The 15342-nt window shown below is 34.5% G+C and overlaps 1 protein-coding gene across 3 annotated transcripts in view; it reads right to left on the reverse strand.

Moving 5' to 3' along the window:
• LOC111147962 (ubiquitin specific peptidase 34) overlaps nt 1-15342 on the reverse strand; it is a 244462-nt gene that overhangs the window by 41043 nt on the left and 188077 nt on the right. For all 3 annotated transcript variants that reach the window (XM_022504268.1, XM_022504269.1, XM_022504267.1), the window contains 9 exons: nt 12540-12712; nt 9362-9515; nt 8265-8343; nt 6506-6559; nt 6291-6386; nt 2104-2168; nt 1934-2009; nt 1802-1849; nt 1633-1698 (listed from right to left, as the gene is read on the reverse strand). In XM_022504268.1, the coding sequence (XP_022359976.1) occupies nt 1633-1698; nt 1802-1849; nt 1934-2009; nt 2104-2168; nt 6291-6386; nt 6506-6559; nt 8265-8343; nt 9362-9515; nt 12540-12712 (811 nt within the window). The remainder of the gene's footprint in view (nt 1-1632; nt 1699-1801; nt 1850-1933; nt 2010-2103; nt 2169-6290; nt 6387-6505; nt 6560-8264; nt 8344-9361; nt 9516-12539; nt 12713-15342) is intronic.

A 15342-nucleotide genomic window follows, 5' to 3' on the forward strand; every position in this document is an offset into this window, starting at 1 on the left:
AAAAAAAAAAAAAAAAAAAAAAAAAAACCCTGAAGTAGCTATAAACAAAAACAAACAGAAAACAAAACAAATGATGACCTAATCAATATTCTGGATCTACTGAACCGCTTTAAAAAAAAAAAAAAATCACAAAGGGGGAGGAGAATAGAGGAACTTGTTAACTAACATCAGGAGGATATAATCAGTCAAAGCAAGCATGTGGAGAATTATGCAGATCAAATGACAAAGTAGCAAAGAGAGGAAAAAAAGTAACTGTTACAGATGAAAGCTGATTTATAAGACAAAAGCAAAATGTAGTCCTTGTTTGAATACAATTCAAAGACGCCAACTGAAAAAAACATTTTTTAGGCAGTTAGTAAAAAGTGAACACAAAATGAATACTGGATGATGTTAAGGAACCACTTCTAATTTTACAAGAAGTAAATTAAGTCATGGATATATATATATATATATATAGAGAGAGAGATCTCTATTTTTTTCAAGTTCTCATTTATTAAAGATACATACTTAGTATTTATGGGTGTATGATATGCTATGTGGGTTTGCTGATTACCAGATCCCCCCATGCAGGCATGGGGGATAGCAACAGATTAAAGCAAAACAATGTTACTGTTTGTTGAAATTAGGTTACAGGTACCTGGGAGTACCTTATCTTCCTTCTTTAATGCTTGTTTTGAAATATTTATTATAAAGTTTTAAAAAATTATAACCTTCTGTTTAAAGTCTACAATAATTAGATCCTCTAATTCCATTGCTCCATGGCATAATCAGACAATCTTCTATATAAGAAAAAGATCTTCAACTAATTTCATCTATTGCACACTATGTTGTAATCTCCCACTGGAAATTTTTAAGACTTGCATTCTTAGAAAGGCTTATACCACATTTGGAAGCTAATCAAAAAATGATAAAATATTAAGGTGGCAATAGGGTTAAGTGATCATTACCTGTGAGCAGACTATCCTTAGGGATTTATTATTATAGGGATGTATTAGAACATAATATGGAAGATAAAAACGACATAAACGGATATACTGGGATATATGCATTTTTATCTTGGAGGAAGAAGGAAGATATCCATTTTCAAGTATTTTCTGATAATATTCAAAATTAATTAAGAAATATCCGATCCAGGGGCACCTGGGTGGCTCAGGGGGGTAAGCCTCTGCCTTCGGCTCAGGTCATGATCTCAGGGTCCTGGGATCGAGCCCCACATTGGGAATCTCTGCTCAGTAGGGAGCCTGCTTCCCTCCCTCTCTCTGCCTGCCTCTCTGCCTACTTGTGATCTCTGTCTGTCAAATAAATAGATAAAATCTTAAAAAAAAAAAAAGAAAGAAAGAAAAAAAAATATCCGATCCAGTCTTTTGAACTTTCTGTATTTTTCTAACAGACTGGGGGGAGGGGAGGCACCCAAGGATTTTTAAGTAACTTAAAAATCAATTATTTCATCAGCGTAATGGCTAGGACATAAATTATAACCTTCTCAGTTGTTAAGTAATTTGGGGAACTTACACTGGGATCTCTATCATTAATAACACAATACTTTTGCTATAGCATCTTATGAATAAAAGAAAACAAAACAAAAAAGTGCATCTTAAGCTATACATTATTCGTTGAATTATTTCACCTCACCTCACAAGCTGCTTGACTATTATTAAATTGTTTGGTCAACAGTTCAATCCACTGAAGCATTGTGGGCTAAAAAAAAGAAAGAAGTCATTTAAGGCACGGACTTCGAGCTGAAGATAAAGAAAACCAAAAGCTATCTGCTAAATGACACAAAATTTTATGAAACACATACCTTTTCTTTTGAATGTATAAATGTCTCTAGGACAAAGGAGGTGCTGAGCTGTAAGAAAACATTAAGCAAAAAATTTTTAATTACTTTAAAGTAGTCAATTTTGAAAAAAACTATCTACGGCTTATATATTACCTTTGCTGTCATTAGGGACACAGCTTTAGGATCTGGTAATGTACTGGGAATACAACTACATAACTGCCACATAAACCTAGAATTTAAGAATAGTAAGTTACATATCTTACAGAATAAGATTTGCTTTAAATGTGTAAGAAAAAATCTATTACTAAGTTTACTAAACTTACCCAAAATATGTATGTTCAAAAATGTTTTTGTCTTGAAGAAACTGCATGTTATCATGCCAAATCCACTGAAGAAAAAGAAAATGGTAACATTAGATATCAGAAAGCATTTGCTTCATTACATTTTACCAGTATTTTTTAAGACAAAAAAGATTTGCTCTAAAAGAAACAAAAAAAACCCAAAAAATACAAGCACTTAAAATTCATGTTGATTTTCTTTCCAGGTATGTGGAATGCAAAAATAGTTATTAAGCCTGCTCCAATTTATCATTATGTATCTGGCTACCTCAAACAATCACAGTTCTTTAAAAATACAATTATAAAGATTTTGGAAGAACTCTGAAATCCCATCTAAAGAAAGAATACATAAATGGAGTAAAATTATGAGTTCCATTTTGATAAAAACAGATTATGAGAAAGGTTTATGTTCAAAAACTGGCAAAATGAAAACAATTCAGATTGGCAAACCTAAGTCAGGTGATTTCCTTGTTTATTCTTAAGATTGAGAGAGAGAAAGCATGAGGTGGTAGGGTCAATGCCAGAAGCAGACTCCCCCACCGATGAGTGAGGAGCCTGATGTGGGGCTTGATCCTGGGACTCCAGAATCATGACCTGAGCTGAACGCAGACACCTAAACAAATGGGCCACCCAGTCGCCCCTCCTTGTATCTTCTGTAACAATTATGAACAAATTTTTTTTTTTTAAAGATTTATTTATTTGACAGACAGAGATCACAGGTAGCAGAGAGGCAGGCAGAGAGGAAGGGAAGCAGGCTCCCTGCTGAGCAGAGAGCCCGATGCAGGGCTTGCTTGATCCCAGGACCCTGGGAACACGACCTGAGCTGAAGACAGAGGCTTTAACCCACTGAGCCACCCAGGTGCCCCACAATTATTTCTAACATGAGTCTTACACAACTGCTCTGCTGATTTTAGTTTTGTGTTTAGCTCCCTGTACCCGAAACATGCTCTAAGTTAGTGTTTGTTCCATAAAATTATCTTTATCTGGAACAAATTTGTGTTCTGATTACTGTTATTACTGCCTGTGTTTATCTCCTAAAGATTTTCAGCTACCTCTTCTTGCCTCCCAGCCCACTAGTCCTGTCCAGCACCAGGTCTTGAATTCATATTTTAGGGCTCCTGCTCCACATTGGTACAGACCTAGTCACTGAACAGACTGCTTCAGAGTTCTTGGTCCTCTAGCATTTCTATGCACACTGCCTTCTAGAAAGCTGTAGCCTAAAGAAGAGTTTAAGAGCCTTCACCTCATCAGTGCTTTTTCATAGCAATGAAGCTCCATTCCAAGGTTCTTACTCCTAGCCATGAGCTCAGCCCTAGATCCTGTGTCATAATTTTTATCCCCTTTATGTCTCAAGAACTCTCCACCACCATCATCTGATTTGCGCCTAAAGCCTAGTAGTCCTGTGGTTTTCACCAGACCCACTGCTTTCATTTCTGTTCTATGGTATTATTTATCTTGTTTTTTTGATGATCCTTTTTACGTTTTATCAATACAACATATGTGGAGCCATGTGGGTGTGTCTAAGTGTGAAATTTATTGTACTACAGGTATTTTCTATACATCTCTTCAACTTCATCTTGGACATTTCCTTGCACTTACTAATCTTCACAGCCCCAGAGGTCATTGTTCAGCTTCTAAAACATGCCAATACCCTATATCTTTACTAAAGGAATTTGTCATAATAATCTCTTTGCCTGGAATATTCTTCACATGATTAAGTCTTCAGTACCTTTCAAGTCTCAGTTTAAGCTTAATCTGAATTATTTCCTAATCACTTTCCCCAGAAATTCCAATCAACTAACCTTTCTGAGCATTTTGTTTTATCCACAACAGTCATTACAATTTATAATGTTTGTTTACTTATTAAATTTTATGGTTCTGGGATGCATGGGTGGTTCAGCTGGTTAAGTGTCCAACTCTTGATTTCAGCTTAGGTCATGATCTTGGGGTCAGGAGATCAAGTCCTGAGTAGGGCCCCACACTCAGTGGGGAGTCTACATGCAATTCTCTCTCCCTCTCCATCTACCCCTCATCTCCCTAAAATCAATCAATAAACTCTTTAAAAATAATTTTATGGTTTTAAATTTCCTATTTACTCTTTGGGAAGTCTGCTACTAGCTATATTTCAACTGCACAAATCTAAAGGACCAGATTCTAGTTTATACCTAAAATCTGTGTTAATATTAAATAACAGTATTATCACACTTTAATATTTTATTAAAATGTATATTCAGGCAAATTCATTCTTCAATTAATAAGCTAAAACAATTATAAGAAAAAAAAACAGGTGGCTTAGGTCTGCAATCAAGAATATTCTAGGGATGCTTGGGTGGCTCAGTTGTTTAAGCATCTGCCTTGAGCTCAGGTCATGATCCCAGGACCCTGGGATTGAGCCTCACATCAGGCTCCTTGCTCAGCGGGGAGCCTGCTTCTCCCTCTGCGTACTCCTCCCGCCTGTGTGCTCATTCTCTGACAAATAAGTAAATAAAAATCTTAAAAAAAAAAAAGAAGAAGAAGAAGAAGAAGAAGAAGGAGCACCTGGGTGGCTCAATTGTTAGAGGAGTCTGCCTTCAACTCTGGTCATGATCCCAGCATCCTGGGATCAAGCCCCAAATCGGGCTCCCTGCTCAGCAGGAAGCCTGCTTCTCCCTCTCCCACTCCCCTTCTTGTGTTCCCTCCTTCACTATCAAATAAATAAATAAATAATTAAAAAAAATATTCTGGCGTGGTTCAATTTGTTTTTCTTGCTGTAGTAGAGCAAATGTCTGAGATTCTCTTTTGTCACAATATAAATCAGTGGTTCTCAAAAGAACAGTTCAGAGCCTGTGGGGGTGGGTGCCTACAACCGTTTTAGAGTATATATAAGATCAGAACCATCTCCTTAGTAATATGATGAGGCTATCTGCCCTGTTTTACTTTCATTCTCTCCTGAGCATACAATGGAGTTTTCCAGAGGCTAAATGATGAATGAAATCACAACAGAGCAAATGCAAAAAGCTATCATGAGACTCTAGTTGTCATCTATTAAATCAGATATTAAAAAGATCTGCAAACGTCTTAAAAAGATTTTGCAAACAGGGCCACTTTTCTCACTGAATGGTTTTGTTCTGAAAAATTTTTCTTCATAAAATGGTATTTATATTAGCATGTCATGGGTTTAATTTTGTTATCTTTAAATAAATTAATATAAATTTTAAAAATTTTAAATACTAATATGGCAAATACTGATATAACCACACTGAAACTAATATATTAAAAACTAATGTTCTCATTATTTTTTAAGAATATAAAAGAATACTGAGAATAGGGGTTTCAGAACCATTAATGTAAAGAATATACATCATTAAAGTTTTACTTAAAATTTCATTTTACTTCACAAGTGGGCTGGGTTGTCATTAAACACTGTTGTATCCTTATCTAGAGTAAGAAATCTAGTGAACACTTAATTTTGCTGGTAAATCCAATTCAAGGGTTTAAAAGATGATCATATTCTTGGGTTTTTTGTCACTAACATTCTGGGAGGTCAAGACACCAGTTAAGAGTACTTGTTTGGGGACCAAAATCCACTCGGTTTTAAGACTCAACCACATCAGTGCAAACATTAATCAATCAATTAGATAGTAAAAGCTGAATTGTCTAGATGTAAGAGTATATTTTTATCATGAAGATTTATACATTTTGGCTGAGTTTACAACACTGATACAACGTAGAGTTGTGAACACATTTTACAGTTCTTAAAAAGACATTAAATTAACATCATAGTTATTACATCATGAAACAAAGAAAGCCTAATTACTATAAACAAGACACATTTTAAACATTTAATACATTTAAATGCATTTCAAATACATGGTATTTCTATGTAACATGAAGCAAAGAAGAACAGCCATCATCCAATCCAAGAACATTACCATACATACAAGTTGCTTAATGAGCTTGCTCCAATTCCATCAACCATGTTACTTATTTTTCTTTCATGTTACTAATAATTATTTTCTGGTCACTTTACCTGTACCTGTCCTATGACAGTATTACCAAGACTATTTACAAATAGTGTTAAGGTCTACCCGGGATTATAAATCCTAACATTGTCATAGCCTGGTCCAGTAGTCCTGTTACTCGCATTAATACTTAACATGCTTTTAAACTGCTTAAGTTAAATTAACTTATACCTCTAGTAACTCTGATGATACATCAAATTTGAATTCTTTGCCATTTTCTTCCTCTGGTTCCATGCGTTTGTAGAACAGCATATATGCACTGTGTGTCTTTAAGAGGCAAAGAAAAAAAAGGTATATTTTCATTTTGACAAAGTATAACTATAAAATTAGGTAACATGGAAGAAAGAAAACAATGTAAATTATATGTAAAAAAAAAAAAAGATTACCTTTTCAAAGGAGAAATCCATAAATTTATCTGTAACAGAATCATATGTCTTGGTCTGTTTAAAAAAATAAAAGTTTTCATTCTTTAAAAAATTATTTATATTTATCTCAGTTGTATTTATATTTAAAATAGTTCATAAACAGCTAGTTTATTCTTTATAAAAAATCCCTGACAGAAGTTCTTGGCTAAGAGTATAGTTAACCCTTGAATAACAAGGTGTGAACTACACAGGTCCACTTACAGGCAGATTTTTTTCCCCCAATAATACAACAGTGTACTGTAAACGTATTTTCCTTATGATTTTAAAAAATTTATTTATTTACTTTAAAGAGAGAAAGAGTGAGTGGGGAAGAGATGCAGGAGAGGGAGAGAATCTCAGGCAGACTTCCCTATGAGCACAGACCCCAACGACATGGGGCATGATCTCACAACCCTGAGACCATTGTCTGAGCCAAAATAAAGAGTCAGATGACCAAATGACTTGTCACCCAGGTGCCTCTCCTTATGATTTTAATAACATTTTCTTTTCTCTAGTTTAAGAATATAGTATGTAATAAGTGTAACATACAGAATACATATTGACTGAGTGTTCATATTATCAATAAGGCTTCTGATTAACAGACAAAAGTTATACTTGGATTTTCAACTGTGGGGGGGCCTGGCATATTTAACTCCCACATAGTTTAAGGGTCAACTGTAACTAAAAACGAAGATTCAAAGTATTTTTAAAGATACTTTACCATAAAAAAATATAAAGCATATAATAAAACATACTTGCAATTTAATAACTACCTTTTAAGAGAAGAGCTTTGCAAAGTTTACTTTTTTTTTTTTTTTTTGAGGAAATATCCCAGAAATAACATCAAGAGATACAACAGGTTTAATTATGGCATCAGTAATTTATTACTTCCTTTTTCTACCCATTTCTGAAGTGTTAGTAATTTGCTTACTTCTCCTTTTCTATTCAAAGTAGTACATGAGAGCACCAAAGAGCAATAAGGAAGTCCTACATTAAAATCCACAATGTGAACCGTGATTTCACAACAGACATGGCTATTAAAGTGAAAAATAACTTCATTTGGACTTACCTGTGAAATGGAAATGACTATTTAATGCTTGACTTATAAGAATCTAAACAGTATTTTAAAACTGTCTTCAGAACACTGGTATTTGGATAAAATGCCTATGAAGTACAATTATTATAATTACATTATAATAATAACTAGTCCAAACTAATTGTCTTTTCATGTCTTGGAGCTAATTAGGTAATAGGTAAGATATTCTTTGCCTATCCTGTCAATAGTAATAACCAGGTTGCTGCTGCTGTTATTAAAAAAAAAAAAAAAAAGCACTGAAAGAATAATTCACTTAAGTGTACCTAAAGCTCATTTCCCTGACAAAGGATTTTTCATATTAAGTCAATAAAGAGTAACTTCTTTTCCCTCAAATCTCAAAGCATTCAGGTAGACAACTTCCACCATGTTTCATGGCAATGCAATTCAATTCTTACACTGTTTAATTTTTCAATTTTAAGTCTTAACCTCCTTTATCAGTTGAAGGCAGAAATTGTAATTTAAAAAGTATTTCCCAGTCTGGTATACATGCCCAACAAACTAGACTTCTAATACATAACAACTGAATAAACTTTAGATTTAATCATAGCAATTAAAGAAAGTTAAGTGGTTTTGCCACTGGATTTTATGATACTGCATAGCATTTGGAAAGTCATGAACCATTTATAACTTCTGAATAAAACTTACTGTCATCTCTCCACCAAAACATTCAGAGGCCAACTGAGCAGAATCGAAAGGTTTTACCTCAGCATCATTAAAAAGATACCTAAAACAGAGCATACAGTGTTTGATCAAGTATATACATACTGAGTATTATACCTATTATAAAAATACATACTGAAAAAATTCTAAAACTTAAACTATTTTTAACATGAGGTAAATAAATTCTAAGTTCTTATTTGATAACACTAACCTACTAGAAACTGGGAATATAATTTTACAAACTGTAACTGCCCTAAAATCTGTAAATCCATTTATAAACTAGGAGCAACAGAAGAATTCATAAAAACAAAAAGTTTGCATACCTGTGTAGCTACTGGACAGAAAAGATTAAGAGATGGGAAAACTTCCAAAGATAAAGATGCCATTTCAAAACATATGATCAAAAAAGGATTCAAAATATATTTATGGAATTATATTCATATGGACCAAGTAAGATACCACTGAAATGTTGGCTTAAAGAGTTCAACAAAACTATTCTGCTAACTGCAGATCAATTTACCCATGCACATTTCGTTCAAAGCAATATCCCTAACACTTAGAACAATGCCTACCATAAATACATAGCCTCTATACATAGACTCTACCTAACAACATCCGAAGACCAAAAAACAGCTATTAAGCACTGATTAAATGACTTCCATCCATTACCTTGATAAAAGATGAGCATGCAGGTAACCTCAAATCACTTTATATAAGGACCTCGTAACCACTCTATATGAGACACTCAGTATAAAGCTCTTGAATTAGTGAATGAAGATAGAAAAGACTTGGAAGGTGCAATATGGTCTATGAATCTAAAGTGGGCAAAACCTTGTGTGTTCATTTTTCTTAGGAGAACATTCATCAAATTCTCAAAAGAAAGTTAAGAACAATCAATTCCTACTGTCTTATGAAAGTTGTTTTCATTTAAAAATTGTCTGCCCCCTTTCCTAGTTTTATAGAAAGTTTTTAGTAAAATAAAATCAGAAAACATATCTGAAGCAAAAACAATCATAAGTTTATACTTTACAAACAGAAAAAAAATGTCTTTAAATCCCAAGACTAAAATACTTAAAACTCACCATTTGTTGTTTTTATAAGCATGTGGATTGACTATATCTCTGATGAAGCTATAATAGTGCCCACCATCTGCTGTTCCTGTGTGAACAGTCACTCCTATTAAGTCATACTCATAGCTTTCTGTGTCTTTTGAATGATCACTGACTTCCTTAAAACCTGAAATGATTTACATAAAATTATGGTAATAATGTTGAAAGCTGCATAGTAATGTCTTTGAATCACTTTACCTCACTTTACATAATGTATTTTATATACAGAAACAGGCACAGATACATTATATATTATAATACATACAAAACAACTCCATTTCCTAGTCATTTCCCATCCATAGTCTTAAATTTTAAGGAACATTTAAACAAATCATTTGGAAAACAACCGTAAGTATGGACAACATCAGTATAATATATAAATATAAAATATGCTCTTTTTGTTTAATCTTATTCCTTTTGGAATAGATAGTACAATATTTATCATTTAAGTTCATCTTATTAGGAGCAGGCAAACACAAGATCTAGAAAAGCATTAAAATACTCATGCCCTTTAATCTCAGGTAAAGAAAAAGGAGCACTGTACTGGTAGCATGCTTGCAATTGTTTATTAGTTAATAGAAAACATTCTGTTTTAGGAGACAGAAACAAAATAAATAAGAGACATCCTTCCTGTCCCCAAAGATTTAAATTTGAAAAGTATAGAAGAAACTAAGGAAAAAAATTAAAGAAATATCTAGGAAGTTTGAGGATTTATGACTTTTGATCTGTATACCCAGCATCATATACAAAGGAAAAAGTATAATCACAGAAACAAGTGAAAGCAGATTATGTTAACTTGGGTGCGCAGTCTAAATTGGAAAGTGACAACTAAGGAGAGAAGGAAATGGCTGACAGTGTTTTAATAGTGACTGAGAAGTTTGGATGTGCTAAGATCCAACTCTGAATGCATCAGTTATGGCCTAAAAAAATCCTTCATCTTGGCACAAATTTTTGCTACTTCTACACAAGGAAGCATCATGAAAAATACCAGAAAGCACAGTAACTGGGCAGTGTTGCTCTAATTTTATAAATGGTTTGGAAAGAGTTCTAAAGAGGAAATTTTATATATACATTGCCTACTTCTTAACTTTGCCTTTATTTTCAAAGTTATCATCTTCTACTGGCTCCTCTGCTACAACCACTAAACATACTCAAATTCTAAGGATAGAGAATGCCTGGGTTGCTCAGTCAGTTAAGCAGCTGCCTTTGTCTCAGGTCTGGGATCGAGCCCCTTACGGGGCTCCTTGCTTGACAGGGAGCTTGCTTCTCTCTCTGCCTGTTCTTCATGCCCCTCTGCCTGCTCGCAATCTCTGACAAATAAATAAATAAAATCTTAAAAAAAAAAAAAAATTCTAAGGGTAGGGACGCCTGGGTAGCTTGGTCGTTTAAACATCGGCCTTCCACTCAAGTCTTGATTTCCAGGGTCTTGGGATCAAGCCCTGTGTCAGGCTCCCTCTGCTGCTCCCCCTGGTTGTGCTCTCTCACTTTGTCAAATAAATAAATAAAATCTTTCTTAAAAAATTCTAAGGGTAAAAATACCCCCCTTAACTCAATTCCTCTACAGCAACAGTCACTATCTTCTCTCCTCTTTTCAAAGAAAGAGTATGTTCTTCTCTTAAAAGAATAGCTAGCCCATGCTCACCGTTTACACTTCTCATGTCCTATTTAGTGAAACATTTACTGGCTCATTAAGTGCCAGGCAATGGAGTATAAAGATTAAAGTGCAGTTCTTTCCCAAATCTTAAAATACAGTGTCTTACTCGAACCTTAAAAATTTTAATCAAGAGAACTTACATAAAAAAACACTGTCAGAACCCTATTATGTAAACCAGAACTTCTCCAACCAAAGAATGGAAAGGCAAGAGCTAGACCTGTTCTGCTTTTTTTGCTCACCTACTTCCATTCCTCACCTCTGTGGTCTTTGAGGCACATATAGGTAAGTTTGAAAAGCACTGGTCTTATGGAAGGAGTAAGAATCTGGAGGTAACTGGATATGAACCAAGTATCATCTTTAACTCACTGCAATCTGCCTTTCTACTGCACTACCCAAATGAAACTGCTCTCATAAAGATAACCAAAGACATTCTACATGCTGTTTTCAGCCATGTTGTTTCTGAAACAATTCCTTTTCTTTAGCATTCAATACTTCTGACCAAATTCCCTTTTTCTTGAGATCTTTCTTTTTGAGATCTTCTTGAAATACTGACCTACTATTCATCTATGATCAAGCCACAAACCTAAGTTATTCTTGACTTTTCTTCCTACCTCTAGTAGTAGACTAAAAACTCAACTTCAAAAGGACAAAGACCTTGTTCTTTGTTGCCACTCTATTCCCAATACTGTGAGAATAGCAAATTAGAGATATTCAATAACTTTGTTGATTTATTTATACATATAATCATCAAATTCTATTAACTGTCCACGTACTGCTCTCAAATACACTGGTATGCTTGCTTATTAAGCTACCATCTTCTCTGGTAAAAGTTTGATAAAAGTTTATCAAAATGGCCTCCCCACATTCCTTTTATCACCCGCCAATCCATTTCTATTGCTGTAGTAAGAATAACCTTTTCCAGATCCCACCTGGTTATCTCAGTTCCCTGCTTAAAATGTTCCAAAGGTTTCACATCAAAAAAAGATTATAATTATTAAGATGGCCTAAAAACAAAATGATGTGTCCACTGCCTTTTGCCCATCTCATCGACTCCACCCCCACCTCCTACCCACCTAAAGACAATAGCCATTCCTCTCAATCTGTTCCTTACTCAAGCTCTGCTTCAATGTTATCTCCATGAAGGCCCTCCCTAATATGAGATATATCCACCATCCTATCTGATGATACATCTTATTTATAATTTCTTGCTCAATAAGACTTGCATACTAGACTTAAATTCTGAGTTAAGGAACCAAGTGTATCTTGTTCACTGCCATGTCACTAATGCCTAGCAGAGTACCTAGAACATAACTCTAATAAATGCCAAATATCTACTGATGAATTGACTGAATGTGCCATACTATACTTAAATACAATCCCCTTTCTAAAATTCAATTTCATTTTATTAAATGTGTAGTTAGTTACAACTTTATAGTTATGACTGTCTTGTTATGGAGACTTACGATAAACACAGGCAAGAGAAAGAGATAAAATTACCTTCTTTCCTATCACTCTTTCCCATTAGAAAATCTTCTGTATAGGGCGTCATATCCAAACGTAATGGGAAGGAAAAGTGTGTGTTCACTTTCTCTTTCATCATTGTTACCATATTAAATGTATACCTCATAGTATTAAAACTCAGAATGCGAGGCAATTTCTTAAAACATGCCCTGAAAGACAGAAAAAAAGGGAAAAGGGTAGAAAGAAAACTTAAAAATCTCTTCCAAAATTACTTTAGCTGGCAACACATTTACACTACATGTATTTCAGTATTCAACTCAGTAAATAACAGTACTTTAAATCACGCTCTTATTAAATATATCTATTCCTATATTCCCCTCTTACATGCCTTTTTCCATTCTAAAAGTGTTTTCCTGTGTCTAAGTAAGAAAAATAAAAAGTTAAGCACACTGTGGTAAATTCCATGAAGAAGATATGTAAAGTGCTATGGAAACATAAAAAGGCATCACACCAAATTTCAAAGGAGTTATGTCTTTTGGTTCAGAATTTTCTTTTCCATCTTAAAGAACAGGAATTGAACTATTTGTTTTTATAAATTAGAATTGCAAAGTCTGGCTGTTATCATTTACTAGATGTATGACTCTCAACAAGTTCCTTAACCTTTCTGAGCTTAACTCTGAATTTGGAAATTTCTAAAATGGAGATTAAAGTGCCTACTCCTTCCTACTTTTAGAATGCTGCCTGGCAAATAGCATTAAATAAATGCTGCTTGATATTACAGCAGCGGCAGCAAGTTACCTAAGTCTTATGGTTTAACAAATATTGCGAGTTTAAATTAAAACAAGCCAAAATTTCAGTTTATTTTTTTATTTATTTTTTTTTAAAGATTTCATTTATTTATTTGACAGAGAGAGATCACAAGTAGGCAGAGAAGCAGGCAGAGAGAGAGAGAGAGAGAGAGAGAAGCAGGCTCCCCGCCGGGCAGAGAGCCCGACGTGGGACTCGACCCCAGGACCCTGAGATCATGACCTGAGCCGAAGGCAGCGGCCCAACCCACTGAGCCACCCAGGTGCCCCCAAAATTTCAGTTTAAACAAAAAATACATAAGAGCTTGGATTCATGAAAAATATGCATTTTGGGGAACAATTTTTCACTGAATTTAAGATTCTAAAGAGAATCTGTTTAAATCAAGAGCTTAGTTTAAGAAAAAATTAGGAATTCAGGGAGATAAGGAAGGTAGGGGAAGGATTTCATCAACAGGAAATAAGTCTAAAATCCATCATTACTGTTTATTTGGGAGACTGGCAAAAGATGAGGTTATAGAAATATAAAGGAGTCAAATGAAGGGGTTTCTGGGCAATGTCAGAGTATGAACTGCTTCTTGAGAGGTAAGAGTTACTGAAGAACCTGTGGTGGACCGTGGAACCATGCAAGATTCAGAGGATAAATGACATAATGGAACTAAAGAGATAAGAGTTATGTTATAGACTATATAACATGTTATATACATGTTACTGAATCCATGAGACACATAAGTCACAGCTGGGAGAACACAGAACAACATTCTCAATTAGGTAAGATGAATTAAAAATCCTAAGCATGTCAACAGAGACTTATGTTATGGTGGTAGACAAATTATTCAGATAAGAATGAATAAACTAAGAAAAACAGAGGTTTGAAGACAGAGCAAAAGATGATCCTTTGCCCATTTCTGTTGACCACTTACTATATTATCACAGACATTCAAAAGTATGGCAAGAGTATAAAAGTACTGAGTGACACTTTGCCTTAAAGAGGAGACAGTATTTCAGAAAAACAGTAGAATCATATTCGCCAAAAGAAGGGGATGTTTCAAGAAGTAGGAAGTTATCAAGAATGATAGATATTTTCAGTAAGCTTATTTACTCCAACTAAAAAGACATTCTCAAATGAAAATGTTTCAGCCTATCAACTATCTTTTATTGATTCCTCATTATACCCCTCCATAGTAACAAACTTTTGACTAACTCCATTCTGTGTCAAGTCTTAACTGATACCCTAACCCAATTCTCATTGGATGGGCCTGTCTTCCCCATGTAACTGCCTGCACAGCTTCTTATGTCTGCCTTACAACTTTTCTCTCTTGCAACCATCATGACCCTCTGGAGACTGAGAGAGTACCATTTCTATCAGTGCAGATTCCCTGGTAAAATCTCCTACTAAGCAATTTTAAGAGATGGCTTTTCATTCTCTGCCTTCCAACATGCTCAGATCTGTCTAGAAAAGTTGTGTTTGATCCCCAAGCCCTTTCCAGATTCCATTTTCCTTGTTTATTGCCAAACTTTAAAACATACCACTAAACTATATTTCTACAAAACCCAATGCTTCTACTCAGCTGTAATTTCCCCCCTTCTTTTTTATGGACTATGTCAACTGAATACCTTCTTTGAGAGATTCTCTTCCCCAGTTTCTAGATTACCATCCTATCATGATTTTCTTTCTTTCCTAGCTTCAATTCTGTCACTTTTTCCTCTGCATTTTTATGTTGGCTTAGGTCTAATAGTCACCCTTTACAATAGTTATGTTCTCTCTCAGACAGATGTTTAAATGGTGCCAACCAATTATGCAAATAATCTCAAAATCTAGAAGTTAATTATTTTATATCATTGAATACCAATCATATTTTCTATTACTGGTCAATGCAAATCCTCTTCTTGAGGCAGACTAGCCTAATGGCAGGCTTCTTGCACATACAAGGTCATTTCTATTTCTATGCCTTTGTTCCTAATAACTGCAATTGATGCTCCCTCAATCCAATTTCTACTTATCATTCAATGTTCACTTGTAGAATTGAAATCTC

The sequence above is a fragment of the Enhydra lutris genome, unplaced genomic scaffold (assembly GCF_002288905.1).
Source record: "Enhydra lutris kenyoni isolate GAN:26980312 unplaced genomic scaffold, ASM228890v2 scaffoldscaffold18, whole genome shotgun sequence".
NCBI classification, from domain to species: Eukaryota; Metazoa; Chordata; class Mammalia; order Carnivora; family Mustelidae; genus Enhydra; species Enhydra lutris.